Raw genomic sequence first — 20,479 nt, forward strand, 5'->3', positions numbered from 1 at the left:
GAGCCAAACCCCAACTTTTGTTGTGTAAAATGTATTTGAGTTTTAAATCTAGACCACGTTTATCTGTATTCAAATTCATATTTTAAAATGTTTTTCCCTTGGACTGGTAAAATTGATGTTTCAGGAAGAGGCAACATGTTTATCCTAGAAAACTGGCCTTGATTCCTAATGAGGACAGAGTGTGACTAAGATGTGTTTGAGGGTTTGTTTAGAGAGAGAGCCCGCCTAGTAGAGGTAACTTACTTTTTTACCTTAATGAAATGGCGTTTTTATACTGTCACCGTTAGAACCTCTGACAGTAGCTTGTTTCATGGTTTATCTAGACAAGTTCAGGTGCTTTGACAGTTCTCTTAGGAAAGAATGTGACCTCCCACTAATCCAGTTTGAGAGCTTGGCCCTCACTTAAGACGCTATCTGGAGAGGTAGAGAGGCAGAGGCTGACTGACTTACCAACTTTTCCTTTGCTCTTTGCAGTGGGACCCCTGGCCCAGGCCTACATTGGGGAAATGAGACTTGGTCCACCCCCTGGCCCCTGGCCCCTCGCCCCTTGAACCGGTACCCAGGGGACTCTGCAGCCTTTTTTTAGCCCCAGACTTGCCTGATTTTCCAGTTCCCAGCAACCCCTCCAGCCCTTAATTTCTTTGCCCCAGGCTGAACTTTATTAGCATATCATATCTTTCTACCCCTTTGTTTCTCCCCCTTCCTCTGCCTTCCAATTCCTAATTCCCCTCTATCTGTCTTGAGTGCCCTCCCCAGATTCCCTTTTCCAGCAGGGTTCCAGTGTCTCCTCTTTGGGCCCCAGCTAAACTTTGGGTACCCCTCTTCCCCCTCCCCATATCTGTCCTACTTGGCTCCCCTCCTTTAGTTTCTGAACCCTTTTCTCGGGCAGTTTTCCTAGACTTTCCCAAGTCCTCACCAGACTTTTTAAATGATTCCTCAGAGAACTGAAGACCAGTTAACTTTCTTTTAAGATAGCAGTGGGAGGGGAAGTTTGGGGCAGAAGCTGAATAGCAAGGCCTGAAAAATAAAGATAAGAGGGTGTACCCCTCCCCCAGGAGACAAAGGAGAAGGTGGATGGAGAAAGGGAAACTGGGCCTCAGGCAGCATTAGAATGATGCTACCAGTTTAGAAACACACACACACACACACTCCCTCTCTCCCTCTCTCTCTCTCTCTCTCTCTCTCTCTCTCTCTCTGCCTGTTTTGGACCAAGAGATTTTGATCACTCTGACCCATCCCCCACGACCGTGGGCTGGCATGGCTACGCCCACAGTGCCCCAAGCTGCCCGCCTTGTTGTGACTCACTTCCTCTGTATGGGCTGCTGAGGTGTCCGGAGGTGAGGCTGAGGACACAACTAGGCCTTTGGCCTGGGATTTAGGTATCTGGGACAGGCAAAGACATGGACCCCAGTTGTGGAAAGTGGATCTTGGTCTTCCCAGGTCAGGCTGGCTCGTGCAACACAGAAACCTATTTGGATAAAAGAGTAGAGCTTGGCTAGTACGTGAGCAGAGGGATTGAGGTGCCAGGAATTCTGGGGAGAAAAAGTTTTATAACAAGAGGAAATATGGCCAGGAGGAGTTTCTATGTATTCCGAAACCATGCAATGCAAAGTATTTGCAGAAAAGCAATATGGACTTAGAGTTGAACAAGTTTTCATGAGTCAACAGCTAAGACTCTGTATGTTACTTACTGCTTATCCTCCTGCATTCCACTAAGAGGGACCCCAAGTCAGCCATGCCCTTGTGAATGAAAAAATGTTGCCTGCCATATCAGTAAACAAAGGATGTTGCAGCCAGCAAGACATCACATTACAGGGATTTCCCTGGTGGTCCAGTGGCTAAGACTCTGAGTTCCCAATGCAGGCTGCCTGGGTTCGATCCCTGGCCAGGGAATTGGATCCCACGTACCACAACGAAGATCCCGCATGCCTCAACTAAGACCCAACACAGCCAAATAAATAAATAAATATTTTTTAAAAAAGAAAAGGCATCACATTACAGCTGCCCTGACAGTGAATCCTGAGAGAACTCAGGACGGAAACGGGATGCCCACCATCAAGCTATCAGCCACTGCAGCCACACACACACCCCCAACAATGCACCCTGAGGAGACTCAGGATGGGAAAACACAGGATACTGGCCCCAGATAGCTGAGATACATATCAAAGGAATGATTTCAGTGAGCCCAGACTTTTGCATCTTTCCATACATAGAAAAGCATTGAATTCATTAACTTGACATGTCTTATTTTCTTTAATGAACAGTAATCTTTTGATATTCTTTTTTTATATATATAAATTAATTTATTTATTTATTTGTCTGTGTTGGGTCTTTGTTGCGGTGCGCAGGCTTCTCGTTGCCATGCCTTCTCGTTGCCGTGGCTTCTCTTGTTGCGGAGCGCAGGCTCTAGGCACGCGGGCTTCAGTAGTTGTGGCACGCGGGCTCAGTAGCTGTGGCACGCGGGCTCAGTAGCTGTGGCTCGCGGGCTCAGTAGCTGTGGCTCGCGGGTTCTAGAGCGCAGGCTCAGTAGTTGTGGCGCACGGGCTTAGTTGCTCCGCGGCATGTGGGATCTTCCCAGACCAGGGCTCGAACCCATGTCCCCTGCATTGGCAGGCGGATTCTTAACCACTGCGCCACCAGGGAAGTCCCTCTTCTGATATTCTGACTGCCTGGTTCTTGTTACAAAACTCCTATATATCCTGCTCCTCCCTCACCTCTTCAGAGCAGTCCCTCAGAGCTGTCTGAGAGGCTGCGTCCCAGGCTTAGCCCTCAGTATTGTCTGCCAAATAAAACATAACTCTCAACTTTTACGTTGTGCGTTTTTTCAGTCGACACCCTCATCTGAGTGATGAGGAAAACACTGAGAAGTTAGGAGACCTGAATTCTGGTTCTAACACTACGGCTTCTGGAAGTCACTCAGCCTCCTTGAGTCAGTAACAAGAGGGTGGTAGACCAGGTCATCCCTAAGATCTCCTCCAACTCCGAAATTCTAAAATTTAGAGCATGGGGGTGGAGGGTGATTTAGTAAATCTGAAAACAACCTCAATCTGGCCCTGGAGTTGAACAAAACAAAACCCAGGGACAAAAGGAGTGAGATTCCACCAGCTTCAGGCGAGCATTTGTAAACACATCACACACACACTCCTAGGCAACCAGGACCACTCTTCTGCCTCCAAATTCAGGATTCAGCCTTGCAGGTCAGCCAGCAGTACCTTGCAGAGGTTTGGACTGGGGAAACAGGAGCCCTCTCTCGCCCTTCATTTCCCCCTAAGCCTACTTGGAACGTGTGCCCAAAAGAGATTCTGAAGGGTACAGAAAACCAAAGGCACAGGGACCCTGGCTGTGGAGCCGCTGTACTACGGTAACCCAGCCTAGAAGTCTCCTGCATGTGTCCTGAGGTCTGTCTCAGCAGGGTCGCTTGTGTAGATGTCTACCTGAGGCTCTTCCCCGACCCTGCCTGCCCACCAAGCTCACCTAGAAACCTGATGTCCTTGGGAGACTGCGCTTCCCAAGTGGACCAGGAGAGCCCCTGGATATCTGTGGCTGGAGCCAGAGCCTCAGAGACCTCAAGTGGCCGCCAGGGGTCTCGAGGCTCTCTCTCAGTGGATTTCGATGGCCTCTTGTGGCCAGATTGGGGATTGGCAAGAAAGAAGTTGCAGAAGAGAGCCAAGGCTGAAATTCTTAGGGAGATGCTAATAACAGTTATCTTTATAAAATAACATAACAATATTAATTATTACATATTAGTTAACATTTTGACATGTGTACTTACCATTCTGTGCCCAGCTCTCTTCTAAAGTGCTTTACATGTATTAATTTATTTAATTCTCACAATAGCCTAAAATATAAACACTGTTATTATCTCCATTTTGACAAGGAGGAAACTGAGCACAGAAAGGTTAAGGTGGTTACCAAGGTCACACAGCAGAATTCTAAGTCTAAGGAATCTGGCTTCAGAACCTTTGCTTTTAATCACCATGCTGAAACTGCATCCCATTTTTCAGGTTGCCAGGTAAAATATAGGATGTTCAGTTAAATTACAAATTCAGACAAACTGCAAATAAGTTATTAGCATAGTATATCCGACGAAATATATGGGTCATACTTAATACTAACAAATTATGTGCTGTATTTACTAAATCCGGCAACCCTAATTTACAAGGCACTTTTCTCTGCCAAGTGCCATCACACATATTACCTCATTTAATCCTCCCAGGAAGCCTATTCTCAGGTGCCCCAGGATTCCCCCTCCCCACCACCTCCCCACCACACTTCATCTTCTCCCAATATTCCCTTTTTTTTTTTTCAGGTAAAGAAAACAGAGGGGGCTTCCCTGGTGGTGCAGTGGTTGAGAGTCCGCCTGCCGATGCAGGGGACACAGGTTCGTGATCGGGTCTGGGAAGATCCCACATGCCGCGGAGCGGCTGGGCCCGTGAGCCATGGCCACTGAGCCTGCGCGTCAGGCGCCTGTGCTCCGCAGCGGGAGAGGCCACAACAGTGACAGGCCCGCGTATCGCAAAAAAAAAAAAAAGAAAGAAAAGAAAACAGAGGGATTTTCCTGGCGATCCAATGGTTAAGACTCTGCGAACCCAACGCAGGGGGCACAGATTCGATCCCTCGTCAGGGAAGATCCCGCACGCCGCATGGCATGGCCAAAAACAAGAAAAAGAAACAGAGACATGATGGAGACCTGAAGTGACTAGCTGAGGTTGCAGAACGTAACAAGTGGCAGAGCTGGGACTGAACCCACATTCTCCAGCAAAAATTGGTGCGTGTTTTCCACTTTAACAGGAGAGAAAAGTGAGAAGCAGTGATTGCCACCATGGAAGTCTCCCTTTATAGCATCTCCTTAGGCCTGGTCTGCTCTGAGGAAGAGCTGCTGGTCCCTCCTCAGAAAACAAGTGAGGACCTTCCCAGGGTGGGAGAGTGGCAGAGGAGTGGAGACAGGTCTCTGGCTTCTGTGCCCAGCCCCCAGCAGACCTGTCTAGGGCAGCAGGAAGGAGACTGCTCCCAGACCCTAGGGAGTTGGCTGTGAGATTCGAGTAATTGTCTGCTCAGGGGCCCCTCAGGCTCCCCAAGACTGTTTACCTGCTGCTCTGTGCACAGACAGCCTCCAGCCCAGCTGCTGGGGTTGCATCACCTGCAGCTAAAACAGCCCTGGCAGCCAAAAGGCAACACAAGCAATCTAAGACACAGGGACCCAGGGAGCCTCTTTCATCTCCCTGTTGCCTTTTGGAAGCACAGTGCTTCTGCCCACAGGGAACACCCTGTGCGTTTTTCTCTCTTGACTCTGATCTGCTCCTATCCCCGGAATACCTTTGCTCTTCCTTCCCTGAAGATTTACACAGTCCCGTCCCCCGTCACTCGCTCTACTACTCTCTTCCAATCACTCCCACTCGCTACTGCTCTAATACCCCTCTGGGATGCAGGCTGGGGTGCCCTGCTGGTATGTGCCCCAACAGGTTTTTCCGTACCAGCCTCCAAATCAGCCTGGAGCCTGTCTGACCTGCCCCACCCCCACCCCCCTCAGGGAGCTGGAGTCAGAGGCAGAGCCAGGTCAGAAGCTGGACTTAGAGACTGGGCTTCTGTGGTCCCACCTGGCCCCGCCGGGACGGCAGTGCACAAAGCCTCCTGTGTCGGGGCTGAGCTGCTGAGAGGCCAGCAGAGTTCTCCGCATGGGTTAAGGCCAGTTCCTGGGAGGAGAGATGCTGGGTAGGGAGGTGTTGGCATGTGGGACCCAGTACAGCCTGGTCCTCTCCCACATTTGGGAGGGGCCAGAGCCTGAGAGGATAGCTAGGCTGGTCTGCTGGAGAGGTCATCTGACTGGCTGTTCAGCTTGGGCTGCACACACACCCTCTCCTGTACCAGGCCACACAGGAGCTGGTGCCCATACACGGTACGCCACCAGGCTCTGAGGACACCCACTTCGCCCCCAGCACCTCCGGGTAAGCACTGGACCTGGGCTCTCATGCTGCAGCTGGGGGTGGAGGGAGGAACTTGTTGATCACTTGAGGGAGGGAGAAAGGAGTTTTCCTTTTCTAACATGAGTGCCTGCTTCCTTCTGCAGGCACCCGTGTACCCACAAGAACACATACTCATGTCAGCTCAGAGATTGCACCTGCTGACCTAAAGATCCCAGCTGGAGACTCCGAGGGTGAAAGGCTCACAGTGGTGGAAGCTCTGTGGGCAGGGCGTGGGGCTTACTTGGAGGCTGGGGCTGAAGGTGGGGGAAAATGCTGTTATCTCCCGCCCCACATACTTCATCCTGCTGCCTCTCCTCGCCTGCCTCCCTTACACTGCCCCAGGAACACCCAGCCAGGCCATGGAAAGAAGGGCGGTGACCTCAGAAGGGGATCATCCACCTCAGACCAAGGGCTGGGGAGCCTTGGGACCAACCCTAGAGTCTGGGAGGGTTTGTTTGGTGCTAGTTCTAGCAGCATCCCTGATCAAACTTGCTTCCGGAAGGATGGTGAGTGGTGGGGAAGGTGGAGGCTCCCCTCTTACCCTCCACTTGGGCTCCCAAACCTGCCAAGCAGGTTGTTCTTTTTTTCTGCAACAAGGGAAAGGAATGGGTAAAGGGAGTCCAGGCTCCCAGACCTGGGGTCATAAAGCGGCCCAGAAAGGCTGGGACGTTCCCCTGAATTGGCTCCTGTGTCCCTCCCCCCAGGGCATCCAGTCGCACCATGTCTGTGACCAGCGGGAATATGGGACTATCCCTGGCTCAGGAGATCCTCAGCCACCTGGGCCTTGCCAACAAGGTAGGCGCTGCTGGGATTGTAGGAATCTTTTTTTTTTTTTTTACATCAACACAGGGGCTGCGGGGTGGGACGGGGAATAGGAAAGGGAGAGCTGGCCCTGAGGCCATGCCCAAGGTCTGGCCGGGGCACTGGGGAACGGGCAGACTCTGGTACCCCCGTGCTCTTACAGACTGCAGCTTGGGGCACCCTCAGAACCTTCTTGAGCTTCAGTAAAGACAAGGATGTGCAGAGGCTGCCAAGGGCCATTGCAGGCCAAGGTGAGCCCCTTCCCTCTGCACTTGGGCATATTACCTTTTAGAAACCAGTCTGTAGACCGAGAAGGAGCCCGGAAGAAGGAACTGACGATACTCAATAGAGCATCTCCTGGGCAAGAGAGAGGAAGTTTCACGCTGCTGCTAATGTAACAATCTCATACTATTTTGTAAACATAGAGCAGCTCTCTTTTCCTAGGTTTACAAATTGTCTTGTCAAGAGTAGAGGAGTGAGCTGTGGTTGGAGGTAGGTTAGTTGACTCACCAGGGCACCAGAGCTAAAATTTTTGGCCCAGTTAATGTCTAGGTGGCCAAATACAGATATGGATTCAGTTGCCAGAATGAGGATGGTGATAACACTAGAAAAAATAACAAAAGAGCCACCATTTCTTAGGGGCTCCTTGTGTGCCAGGGCCTATGCCGAGCACATTACACATTTCAGTGAATCCTCACATCCACACTAACATCCTTGTTTTATAGATGAAAAAACTGAAGTACAGAGAGGTTAAATACCTTGCCCAAGGTCACACAGTTATTAAGTCACCTAGTCTCCTACAATACACATAATGATCCTATAGGACATGTAACTGCCACGTATCAACTCCTGGTCTATATCATAGGTGTTGGTCTATCCTATAAGCTATAGCCTACTCTTGGCACCCAAGACCACCTTTCTCCACACTGGTCAGACTTTGTTCCGTATTATCCAAACTTAAATTGGCGATCTTGGTTTGAGTAATTTCATAAACAGAATCCAGTCATTGTGCTCGTTGAGCTAGGTCTCCTAGTATAACTCTCCCCCAAAACTTATAAATAAAAAAGCTCACCAAAAATTTGAAGATGGAATAGCTTTTTTATACTGGTTGAGAAACCATCATGCCTGTTAACAGCTATTCAAGACAGTACATAGAAGCATTTATTTTATCATCCAGAGATTTCCATTTTGACAGTAGATTACTGTACTCATCCAATAAAGCCTGTACTATTAAAATGAGTTAACACTAAGATTCATTTGAAGAGTTGTGGTTATCTAAATTCCTGTCATAAAAACAAACTTATACCACAGCAGTAAATGATTGTAGAGTATTTGGATTACAGGACCTAGACTCTTGGATGTAAATGCCAGATTTATCTTAGAAGTAGGAGTCAAAAAATAATACAGGCCTATTTTTCTGAAAAAAAAAATGTTTTAAAAGGAAAAACTCAATCAAGACACTTCCAAACTATTCTTTTATGAGAGAAATGTGAAAACATAATTGTGATGAATATTTATTCAGAAAAATGACCTTTAACTGACAGCTGATTCAGGACAAATTCAGACCAATCTGAACCATAAAATGAAGGTTCGTTATAAAGATCCTAGGGCAGTATGAGATGCTAAATATATTCTCAAGTAACAAGACAAGAATTATGTTTGATATAGGTTTGGTGTAGAGGGTACTTGTACACCATTGGGAATATTCAGTTAATGAGTGACTCCTACCCCAATTCTATAACTATGGAGTAACAAGAGTTGGAAGAAGGGAAGAATGGATACTGGGAAGCATTCGGCAGTCTTCATCACAGCATAAAAACAATGATACATGGAATTCAAAAGAGTAGCCATCAGGGAATTCCCTGGCGGTCCAGTGGTTAGGGCTCTGTGTTCTCACTGCTGAGGGCCTGGGTTGCATCCCTGGTCAGGGAACTAAAATCCCACAAGCCACAGCCAAAACATAAATGAATTAATTTAATTTAATTTAAAGTGCAAAAAGAAAAAACAAAACAAAGAGTAGCCATCAGGCCCGCTGACAATTAGGTAATGAATGAGTCCAAATAAAATATAGCATCCTGTATTCACTTCATCATTTTTTTGTTGTTTCTTTGTGGGAGTTTATGATCTGTGGGGTTGCCCTAAGTGTAGGTTTCAGACAGTTCTGGGAAGGGTCTCAGGAGTCAAGTGACTGAGATAACTCTGAAAAAGAGGATAATAGGAAATGATGACAGCACCAGTGCACAGCTCATGACACAAACGGGTTTTTTGCAACAACAAAAAAAGTTTTTTTAACATTTCTTTCTTTTTTTAAAAAAATATTTATTCATTTATTTGGCTGCACTGGGTCTTAGTTACAGCATGCAGGATCTAGTTCCCTGACCAGGGGTCGAACCTGGGCCCCCTGCATTGGGATTGTAGAGTCTTAACCACTGGACCACCAGGGAAGTCCCTAAAATATTTTATTATAATCAGTTATAGCTCATGATTTGAATATGTACTATATCTCTATTATTTCTAAACTGAACCCTCCATTACCATCTTTAACCAAAAGGCAAGAGGCCTGGTGCAGGTATGAGAGAAGGACAGTGATGCTGAACCCCAGGGGTCCAACCAGGAGAAACTGATGTATAAAGATGAGGATAACAAGAGGACCCTGGTAGGTCAGGATCAGAATGGGAAGTCACATGACCCTGCTCCCTATCAGAGCCCCATAAACTCAGTTTAGGGACAGGGTGGGTGTATCCTCCTTGGACTTTCTTGAACTTGTAAGTTAAAAACAGTCTTTCTGGATTTCATGCTCTAAATCTTTTGGTTTTTTTTGGCTGCATTGAGTGTTGCTGCATGCAGTCTTTCTCTGGTTGTGGAGAGCGGGGGCTACTCTTCATTGTGGAGCGCGGGCTTCTCATTGCAGTGGCTTCTCCTGTTGTGGAGCATGGGCTCTAGGTGTGCGGGCTTCAGTAGTTGTGACATGTGGGCTCAGTAGTTGTGGCTCATGGGCTTAGTTGCTCTGCGGCACATGGGATCTTCCCAGACCAGGGCTCAAACCCGTGTCCCCTGCACTGGCAGGCGGATTCTTAACCACTGCGCCACTAGGGAAGTCCCTCATGCTGTAAGTCTTTATAGGTAGCAAGTCTCCTCTATCTTTTCTTGAGTACCTGCCCTTGGAGCGAGGCTCTAAGCTAGTGGCAGGGCCAGGAAAGACGTGGATGGAACAAGTAATATTCCAGTAATATTCCCCACAGCAACCGATCTTTCCTGCCACATCATCTCCTATGAGGATGGACAAAGATAACTTTTACCCTTACATAATGCATATTTCTCTTTTCCTTGACTCTCTCCTCACCAACACTCCCTAGAATAATTCACCATGCGGCCCAATCCCTACTCTGTGAGAATGTCACTACCACCACATCCACATTCTGTTTCTTCCTCTACCAGGAAACTGAGACAATTACCAAGTCCTGATGCGCATCCTTATTTCTCGAAGTGAGACTGATCTTCTAAGTATCCGAGCTGAGTTCAAAAAGAAATTTGGGAAGTCCCTCTACTCTTCCCTCCAGGTAAGACTTCGCTGGTTCTTAACCTGGAGCACCGGACCTTCACCCCTAACCTCCACACTGCACACAGTGGAGCATAGTCATGTCCTGGAGAACTCATGGGTCTTTGGTGAATTTAGTGCAGGACTCCAGGCACCACACAAGCTCTGGGCCAGCACGAGGGAGAGGACAGAGTACCTAAGCCATAGTGGTGGTGGGTCTTTCTAATACTTGACTTTCTTGTCTGCAGAATGCAGTGAAAGGGAACTGCCGGTCAGCCCTACTAGCCCTGTGCAGGGCTGAAGACCTTTGAGACCTCATGCCCACATGACCTTCAAGAATCTGAGATTCCCATGTACGGCTGAGCCTGCAGGAGACCAGCTGGGCCTCCAAATGAGATGGGCCCCTCACTTGAGCACATGTTCCAGCTTCTTGTGGAGTCTGGAACTCCAAGTTCCTCTTAAAGCCCTTAATTTCCCTCATCTCAAAGTGATGTCTGCACCTGGGTCCCCTAGCTCTGTCTTGGGTATGTGATAATGGGATCTCTTTGATAGTTTCTGCTCTACTCATTCTATCCGTATTCTGGCCAGCACATCTCACTGATATTTGAATTCTTTTGGCAAACTTCACTGTCATTTGTGTTCCCTGATTGAAGTTTGGGTGGAGCAGGACATGGGCTGGGAGGAGGCCTTGAAGCTGGAGGTGCCTTTCATGTGCACTTGGATATTCAACAGGAGTCCTGTTTGAGGCTCTAGACTGCAGTTGTCAACAACCCCCCTCCCCTCGGTGTCTCCCCTCCCCCCCATTAATCTCTCTTCCCCAGGAAATTTCAGGTAAAATAATTGAGAACCAGGAACCACAATGAGGTCAGAAATGGTTAGAGGTAGCAAAGGACCACTTGTATGACCTGAGAAGCAAGCAGAGGATCAAGCTACCCCTCCCCTGCATGGGAAGATTGGGTTAGCAGGGTGCACAATCCCCAAATTCATCTGTCCAAAGCAGGAACTTGGAAACCCACCTCCCAAATTATAGTACTACTTCCAAAAGAAGACCTATTGAAAACAGATAAAAAACAAAAAAGCACGCTTTGGCTCCTCCTGCTGCTTGTATTAGAAATGACAGGCCAACCCCTCACATCTTTTTACTTCCCCCTCCCCCTTTTTGCATTCCTCAATTGAGTCAAATACTTAACCCCATAGCTGCAGGGTAAGGCAAACAACAGACCTCAGGAAAGAAGTTTTATTTCCAAACCCCTAGGAAGGCATTACAAATAATGGAGATAGAAACCCAAATTAAACCCTGAAACAAACGGATGGATATGGATGGGCCTGCAGGAGCAGAAAGTAGGGGAGATGGATTCTAGACAGGGTCCTCACCCTGGAGCCTGAGTCTGTATATTAATGTGACTATTCTGGGGCAAGGGAGCTGGGAATCAGAAATCCTCACCCCACCAACCCCAATGTTGCCTGGGATGGCTGGGAGGAAGAGGAGGCAGCACGTGAGGGCAAAGACGTCACCAAGTCTGACCTTGGCATTTACTGCCTGCTCTGATCCCCAACATTCCATAAATAAGTTACCCTGCATATCTCAAGTTGAGCTGGGAGCAAGCAAAATAGCCCCAGCCTCTGCAAGCGGAGGCAAGGCAGCCTGGCACTGAGCGGGGCTACAGGAGGACACAGTCGGACTCTTGCTTCGGCCTTTGCCGACGCTCGGCAGCTGGGCGTCCAAATGCAGCTCCTCTCCCCTGTATCAGATTTAACGATTGGTCACCCATCAACTGTGGAAGAGCCCAGGACAGAGACTCTAGATGGAAGCAGGGTCAGGATTGGGAGAGGCAGTGGGGAGAGAAAGACGGGAAGGGACCCAGGGGAGAGGGACAGACAGGAGAAAGGCCCCGAGGGAAACTGAAGAGACATGGCAGGAATAACAAGTGTCTGGACCAGGGGAAGCAGGAGTGGCACGCCGGGGATGTGGGAACGCTGGAGGGGCAGCGCTAAGGGCAGGGGGAGCAGACCCACCTGCGGTGACAGGGCCCGTGCTGCCGCGGGCTGGGCGGCTTGGTGCTGTTGGTACTCCTCTTGCTGAAGTTGCTGGGCCAGCTCCAGGTCACTAAGACCCAGTGTGCCTTGCGACGGCTGCTGCTGCAGGGACAAGGCGATCAGGTAGTCCTGGAGAGAGGGGAAAGAACGGGGGTGCTGAGGGAGGCTGGGGCGGGGGGATGTCCAGGCTGTGTTTAGGTTTCCAAACCAGCCTTTCCTGGGAGTTCCCTGGCGGTCCAGTGGTTAGGACTCTGAGCTTCCACTGGCAGGGGGCACGGGTTCAATCCCTGGTTGGGGAACTAAGATCCCACAAGCCGTGTGGCCAAAACAATAAATAAATAAATAACGACAACAACAAAAGCAGCCTTTCCTCATCCTTCCACTTCTCCAGCTCCTTCTCCTCCAGAGCAACACATACAGTCATGTTTTTTGTTTTGTTTTGTTTTGTTTTTGCGGTACGCGGGCCTCTCACTGTTGTGGCCTCTCCCGTTGCGGAGCACAGGCTCCGGACGCGCAGGCTCAGCGGCCATGGCTCACAGGCCCAGCCACTCCGCAGCACGTGGGATCTTCCCGGACCGGGGCACGAACCTGTGTCCCCTACAATGGCAGGCGGACTCTCAACCACTGCGCCACCAGGGAAGCCCCAGCCAAGTATTTTACCTCTGGTGCCAGAGAATACACACCAAGTGCTGAGATGGTCCAAAAGGTAACAGAGAGGAGAGGGGCATGGCTGTCATATGTCACAGTCTCTATTTAATAAGATGCAGGCAGCTCGCACCTATGGCAAGAAGCTCTCTGAGGCAGACATGCTCTCTGCACCCTCCCCAGAGGCCCCACACACCTGGTCCACCTGCCGCTGCTTTTCTGGGGAGCCACTCCCACCTTCTGCTCCAGGTCCCTTGCCTAGGGAGTGACTTAGGTGAAAGTCAGAGTCACAGAAACAGCTGTCTCCGTCCACGTTGTGCAGGCTCTCCCACACCACTTGCTCCTCCTGTAGAAAGCCCTGGTCGGTGACCAGTAGGTACAAGTGACCCTGCAAAGAGGAGGAAAAAGTGCATTGGTGGGACAGGTGACAGAGGCACCTATCTGAGATGCACAGAGACCATTGGAATCAATCGGTGTGCTAGCTGGAATGTGTCAGTGTGAGCATGTGGATCTTTTATAAATATGCGCGGCTGTGGGAGAAGGAAGGGCTGTCTGAGTCGTGGTCAGCTGGGTGTGAGTATGGTGGTCCCTGTGGTCAAGCATGGAGTCCTCAGGCTAAAGTCCCACATACGACCCTGCTTCCTACCCTACTTCCCATGGTTTTCTGGGCTCGCCTGATGGTTATAAGGATAAATCCTTTGAGAACCAAAGAACTTTCCCTCTTCTACTCAATTCCTAGAGAGCTCAGACAATTTTTAGCTTTGGAAAACTATAGTATTGTTCAAAAATTCCACTGCCCCTTCCTGGGAGAGGATTTACACTTTCTTGTCCCACTGATGGCAGGCTTACTCCTTATGGCTCGCTCTGGCCAGTGAGATGTTAGCAGAACTGACATTGTCATTTCCAGGCAGAAGCACTAAAAGCACGCGTGCAGTGTGTTCCCCACCCCCGCACTTTCCCCTCCTATGTTCCAGATAAAGGCTGTTTTGTCAGCCTGGGCCCCAAAGTGAAGATGATGTGGGACAGAGCTGCAGCCAATCTGCCGTGGACGTGTAACATGAGTGAGAAATAAACCTTTGGGGACTTCCCTGGTGGTCCAGTGGGTAAGACTCCGTGCTCCCAATGCAGGGGTCGATCCCTCGTCGGGGAACTAGATCCCGAATGCATGCCACAACTAAGAGTCCGCATGCCGCAACTAAGAAGTCTGCATGCTGCAACGAAGATCCCGTGTGCCGCAACTAAGATCGGCACAGCCAAAATAAATAAATAGATAAATATTTTTTTGAAAAAAGAAATAAACCTTTGTTGTGGTAAACCACAGGGGTTCAGGGGTCATTTGTTATCACAGCTTAATCTACCTTATCCTGACTGAAACACTGACCCAGAAGAAAAAGGCATGAGGGAATGACAGCACTCCAAACCCCCACCTCCTAAACCCTCATCACCTTGTGCTTAGTCATAGTGCTAAAGTGGTTGTTCCGGAAAAAGACGCTAAGTTCGCCCTCCTTGGCAGCTGTTGTTAGCTCACACAGACCATGGTAGGTCAGCTGTGCAGCGGTGGTCTCCAGGAACTGCTCTGCAATCAGGCCTGGCAGCAGGGCACAAGAAAGGGTGGGGGGCGGGTGGCTTAAATGCAAAGTCCACGGTAGGATCACCCAGAGAGCCCCTGTCAAAGCCCTAGGGGTCAGTCCCACCTTGTGAAATCGCTTCCTTGAAGCCTGGCTGTATTCATTCATTCAACAGATTCTAACTGAGCAGCTACTTTTTGCCACGCATCGCACTAGGTACTGGGGGATACGTCAGTGAACTAAATAGACAATCCCCCAAACTCCCTCTCATGGAGCTCACATTCTAGTGGGACAGGGTGGTGGGGAGACAGACAATAAACACTAAACCTAAGTAGCCATCATTCCCTCCACATAAGATCCACAGAAGAGAAGGGAGGGAGGTCACCTTCTGTCACGAGGTTGGTGTCACTGGAGTGCTTGCAGGTGATGATCTTCTCTACCAGTTGGTTGTAACTCAGTTTCCCAACTGCACTCACAGCCTCAGGACTCTGCATGAGCAGTGGGGTGGGGTGGTACCAAAAAAATGGAGATCTTTTTCAGGAAGGAAGTGAAGCAAGCCCACAAGGACTGCAACCCTACGACCAAAGCTTCCTGAAACTTTTGATGTCTGAAGAATTGACCTATTTCCATATTGCTTGCTTGTATTTGAATGTTACCCCCCAGAAAGGTGAAAATTAAAGGAATTCTGCACTGGATCCAGCCTCTAAACCCTAATCCCCTCCCAAGCCAATCTACTCCCTACCTCCATAAACCCCTCCACACAAAATTTTGCTTCTCTCTCAGCTTGAGCTGACTGAGTCTCACTTGCACCCCCTACCCTCACCTGTGGATCAACAAGCCAGCCATGGTACAGAGGTATGCCTAGTAGGTCAAAGACGCTGCACTCAGGTGTATACTCAAAATCAGAGACACCTGTGAATCGCACATTGACATCCAGACCTGTGGCCAGTTTAGGCAGCACTGTCATTGCATCGTCCACATTCTGGGGTAGAAAAGAAAAAAATGGATAGATCAAATCAACACATGTATATCTTAAACTTACACAGTGCTATAGGTAAACAACAAGGATATACTGTATAGCACATGGAATTATACCTAGTATCTTAACCTATTATGGAATATAATGTGCAAAATACTGAATCACAGGCTTCCCTGGTGGTGCAGTGGTTGACAGTCCGCCTGCTGATGCAGGGGACACGGGTTCATGCCCCGGTCTGGGAAGATCCCACATGCCGCGGAGCGGCTGGGCCCGTGAGCCATGGCCGCTGAGCCTGCACGTCCGGAGCCTGTGCTCCACAATGGGAGAGGCCACAATAGTGAGAGGCCCACGTACCGCAAAAAAAAAAAAAAATACTGAATCACTACTCTGTACACCTGAAACTAACACAATATTATAAATCAACTATACTTCAATTTAAAAAATAAAATAAAATGGAAAAAAAGAACCTGACACAGTGTTATATGTCAATTAAATCTCAATAAAACTGGGGAAAAAAAGAAAATGATGGATATTCTAGCCTCCCCTCCCGCCACTCTACTCCCACCTCCAGAAAAAAAAAATTTAATCTTGTTGCTTTTCTTCCCTGGTGTTCTCTTACAATGGAAATTCCTCCCTTGTCTCAACCCTTCTTTATCTTATGTAAATGAACATATTTTCTAGGACAGAGATACACCTTCCCCTCCTGCAGAAAAAAATTATGGTTCAAGGAACCCTCCTGAGAAGCATCAGAAAGGCCTCTCTTAATAGCCCGGGTGTCCCCTTATAAGCCTGCAAACCCCCATGTCCACAGACCTTTTGCCTCACCTGCTGAAAATTAAGCTGAAGTCCTTCTGACTTCTCCTGGGGCTTGATGGACAGAAGGCAGTCTCCTACAAGACAGGATTCCTTATCAGCTTACCCCGCCAACAGTCCCAAAAGCTGCTTCCTCTTCTCCAGGAGAATGGAGGTAATGTCACAGAACCACAGATTTTCAGAGTTGCAAAGGGCCTTAGTTTCTCAGAGGAAGAAATGGGCCCACAAAGGTGAAGGGTACACGCAAGGTTCCACGTGAAAGCTAAAGGAAGAATTGGGGTGACGACCCAGGATTCCTGACACCTTGACTTTTCCTTTTCATTCCCCAGCATTGCAGAGAAGCCCCACCGATTTTTACCTTCCCTGCCACATAAGATCCCCACATGGGGAGTCCCTCAACACTCTGGATTTCTGGCTGAGTAGAGAGTACTGGAAGCTTTTGGGTAATTCCTCTTCAAGGTCCAGTCACTCACCAAGATGGGCCATGAGCTCATCTGATGTGATCACTTCCTTCTGAGGTGGCAGCTTCACCTGGAGGCAAGGAATGATCAAAGTGTTAGCCAGGTGTGTGCTTTCCTTCATGGAGCACTGAAGGAGGAACCCATAGAAAGGCAGGGAGAGGGAAGGGGTTGTCCAGCAGCCAGGTGTGGTGGAAAAGAAAGGCTTGCAGCTGGAGCAAGGGAATGAATGTGGAAAACTGCAAGGCATTCCCATTTGCTAGACAGTAGAAGACGGAGGAGTAGGACAGATAATTGTTTTGTTTTGTTTTTACGAATATCTTATCTCATTTGTTCAAGCTGGAGAAATAGGAAGAATAATCTGGAAAGTTTGGTTTGAGAAAATCAGAATGATCAAGGTTTTCTGAGCCCCCATCCAAGCTCTCTCTTACCTTCCACTGAAGAAAAAGGATGTTCATGATGGCGATGAGAGGGCAAGGGCCGTTAGTGCTCTGAGTGATGATGGGTGTCCGTTCTCCCTTCCAGGGGATCCACTTTACACAGTAGAAGTCTAGCTCAGGTTGTCGGGCCCTGGGGGACTGGGGAAGCTCTTGGGGCCAGGAGCAGGCCCCCACTGTCTCTACCTCAGGCTGTGTCTCCTGGGCTGGCCCTTGTTGGCTTGAGCTAGCATCAGGTGGAGGGGACTCGAGGTTGTCCTGGCCCTGGGCTGGCAGCAAAGCTTCATCTACTGGCTCCTGTTCTCCAGCTGCCCCCTCAGCCTCTTCGGCATCCTTGTCCTGAGGGGGCTCATTGGGTTCTGACAGGACCTCATGGTTTTCAGGGCTGACCACTTCTGCAGTCCTGGCCTCACCACAGACTGGATGCTCAGGCTGATGGTGTTCCATGGTCAGGAGGGGTCAACTGAGGGGCACCAAAGGACTTTATGTCCTCAGGGACTGGCTTAATCTAGGCTTGATATGCAAAAGAGAGAACAATCCAATAAGAAGGAAATCATTGGGCTGGAACGCAAATAGAGCCAGAAAAGTCTTGGAAAAGGAATGTAGTGCAGAAGGCTCGGTTAGCGTCTGTTAGCCACTCCTGGCTACAGGTAGTACAGCTTTGGGGTAAACAGAAGGGCCCCAGGCCGGGCTCTTTCACCTCTAACTTGCTGTGACCAGATAGGACCAACGAGGGTACAGGACTTTCAGGCTTGGGGGGGATGATTCCGGTGGGATTGAAGACATTGGGTGGCGTCAGCTTCCCTGAAACAGGAAGGACAAGGAATGGAGATAAGACAGAAAGGGTGGGTAAAAGGAGAAAGAAGAAAAAGAGATGGAGAAAGAAATGTTAAAACTATACTAATGATTATTAATACAGTGATCTTTAGCTCACCCTGTAATAGGCATCATGTCAGTAAATCCCACCATAGCCAGAATGAGAGTAATTCCTCTGCCCCACCCGAACCCTGTCCCTTGGCTGTTCAGGAAACATCCTGAGCACACATGGCTTATATCTTTAGGGCCATCTTCTCTCTGCCTCATCCCAAGGGCAAAAAGACGAACAGTCATATAGTGCTTGGGGTGAAGAATAAAGAGAGTCAGTACCATGACCCTAAAGGCGAAACACTGGTGAGAAAGAAGTCTTTCTCTTCAAAGGACTCCACCTTCACAACTCCAGATTTACACAATCGCAAACCACAACAAAAAGATCCTGGGAGGAGCTTCCTGTAGGCTGGAGAGGGGAAATGCAGGCCCTGGGGACTTGAATCAGAGATCAGTTCTGATAAGTAATTTCAGATTAGACGTACAAAACACACACACACACACCACCCGACCCCATTCTTCCAGTAAGCTTCTCTTGACAGCTAGAGTTGGGATAGCGACGTCTCCTCCGTTCCTCTATGCTCCGAAAACTGCAGAAACCCTGAGATACTCTCTTGCCCACTACATGGAATATGAAAATACTGATTATTGATCTCTGTAAAACAAAAAATGCTCCGTCTCCACTCCTCTACATGTGCTTATGTTCTTTCCATCTATTCCCATCTAGGTTATTTTAGATGTCAACTCTGGACCTGTTTAACCCGCTCTCTACCGGCGCTAAGCATAGACATTTAATTAACACCATGGATCGTAGATAATAAAAAGCCACAAACCCTGCCCCCTGGAAAACATCTCCCTTCAACCTCCTTACTCCCCTCACCCCCTTGATCAGGGTGAGAAAGGGGGAGAAATTAAACTTGTTAGAAATCTTTTCTCTTGCTTCCGTCTAACCTGAGACTATGCTTCCTTTTGCAATCCAGCAGGAATTTAGGGCTAGGGTAAAGCCTGGGGGGTGAAGTTGAGGAACAGATAAGTCACCGAAATAAGCCTAGTCACCCAAATTGATCATCCTCCTGATTCAAATATAATTTATGCTAGCTGCATCTCATTTACCTGTTGTTGATTTAGAATCATAGCAGCAAAAATTGCCTGCAGGCCGTATGCTTTTTTTTCCTCTCTCTCCTTTTTTCCTCCCTTCCCAAATGACACTTAGGATGAGCCTTAGAAGCAGAAACCAGAGCCTGGGACACTTTTTTTAAAGCTTGGAGAAAAACAGCGCTTATTTCTTAGCTTTTCTGTCCAATGCCAGAAATGATCAATAATTAAGCGGGAGTTGGGCCACTAGCTGGCCAGGCCAGTGGGCCAAAAGAACCCAGGAGCTGGATACCAAAGGGAGCTGGGTCTCAGAGAATCTGGGCAAAAAGCTAAGTGGGCTAAGTCTTCAGAAGAGGGGCCAGAAGTGTGAAGGAGGAGTTCCACTCTACAGGGAGCACGCCTGGTGGGTTGGGCATGGAGTATTTCAGAGCAGGAGAGACTCTGAGACTCATAGGTACTCAAACAAATCAGGATTTCATGCTTTTCCTCTTTTCTTAACTCAAGTCCTACACTTTCTCTCCAGCTGGAATTATCCTCTGGTGGCGGTAAGGAAGTCAAAACAGCCCTGGCCCCTCCCTATAGCCAGAGGCAGTAAAATAGCCAAAAGTTGGAAGAAGCATATAAGAAGCATATAAACCGGGTATGTAGCTTCAAGAAGACACCCATGCCCCCTGCCCTGGCTCCCCAGGAACTTTACTCTCCCCTCAAGTGCCTGACTGTCCCACTCCAATCTCCCTCTCACTCTGACCCAAATCTTCATGCAACTAGTGATTTAGATTTTCCCCTCAGAATAAGGCAACCACAGTGCGCTGTCTACTTGCTAGCAAGGGAGAGGGGGAAGGTGTCATTAAAAGGAGGAAGTGTAGGGACCAAGCAGCATCTCTTTTACATACTCCTTCTGCCTGAGCTCCTCTCGAAATCCAGACTTACAGAGACCCAAGGTGGAAGGACAGCCAGTGTCACCTCCCCAGAGCTGGAGAGGAAAAAGAGCAGTGGGGGTTAGGAGAAAAGGCGAAGGAAATGGTTAAAACAGTTTTTACCTTACAGAAGTGGGTGCTGTTCCAGGACTTAGAAGGGGGGTTCAACTCTGGCAATGCGATGGCGGAGGTGGGTACTGGGAGGGGTGCCGCCACAGTCCCAGCTGCCTTCCAGCTGTCAACGCCAGAGCTTTATACAGGTTTACCGAGGTTTACGAGCGGCGGTTCTGGCTGGATTGTGGCTACTTCCGGACTCACGCCCACGACCGGGGGGCACTGGAGGAGGGTGCAGGCAGACAGGGGT

General features: G+C 48.9%; 2 protein-coding genes across 2 annotated transcripts; one reads left to right on the plus strand and one right to left on the minus strand.

Annotated features, from left to right (window-relative positions):
* Positions 1 to 5,859: 5,859 nt before the first annotated feature.
* ANXA9 (annexin A9) lies at positions 5,860 to 11,426 on the plus strand. The gene is given in 8 exon segments (XM_082612181.1): positions 5,860 to 5,945; positions 6,068 to 6,223; positions 6,668 to 6,758; positions 6,928 to 7,015; positions 9,858 to 9,873; positions 10,121 to 10,209; positions 10,212 to 10,324; positions 10,551 to 11,426. Coding segments are annotated over 6 exon segments (444 nt in total). The 5' UTR covers positions 5,860 to 5,945; positions 6,068 to 6,223; positions 6,668 to 6,683; the 3' UTR covers positions 10,614 to 11,426.
* Positions 11,427 to 11,525: 99 nt separating this feature from the next.
* On the minus strand, positions 11,526 to 20,376 carry MINDY1 (MINDY lysine 48 deubiquitinase 1). The gene is made up of 10 exons (XM_082614354.1): positions 20,239 to 20,376; positions 17,234 to 18,043; positions 16,818 to 16,875; positions 16,357 to 16,421; positions 15,376 to 15,534; positions 14,938 to 15,040; positions 14,430 to 14,572; positions 13,181 to 13,372; positions 12,319 to 12,468; positions 11,526 to 12,044 (listed from the first exon to the last, which is right to left on the minus strand). Exons 2-10 carry the CDS (start codon positions 17,684 to 17,686, stop codon positions 11,964 to 11,966), a joined length of 1,404 nt encoding a protein of 467 aa, XP_082470480.1. The 5' UTR covers positions 17,687 to 18,043; positions 20,239 to 20,376; the 3' UTR covers positions 11,526 to 11,963.
* Between the last annotated feature and the right edge of the window lie 103 nt (positions 20,377 to 20,479).

This window comes from Mesoplodon mirus (genome assembly GCF_964341445.2).
Source record: "Mesoplodon mirus genome assembly, chromosome: 3".
Classification (NCBI taxonomy): domain Eukaryota; kingdom Metazoa; phylum Chordata; class Mammalia; order Artiodactyla; family Ziphiidae; genus Mesoplodon; species Mesoplodon mirus.

Bases quoted from the DNA above. Each gene is read 5' to 3' on its own strand.
- MINDY1 (XM_082614354.1), bottom strand. From the start codon at position 17,686: ATGGAACACCATCAGCCTGAGCATCCAGTCTGTGGTGAGGCCAGGACT. The intron at 16,422-16,817 runs GTGAGTGACTGG...CCTGTCTTGTAG, and splicing joins TGAGCTCATGGCCCATCTTG to GAGACTGCCTTCTGTCCATC. The intron at 12,469-13,180 runs GTGTGTGGGGCC...CCCTCTCTCCAG, and splicing joins AGCAGCGGCAGGTGGACCAG to GACTACCTGATCGCCTTGTC.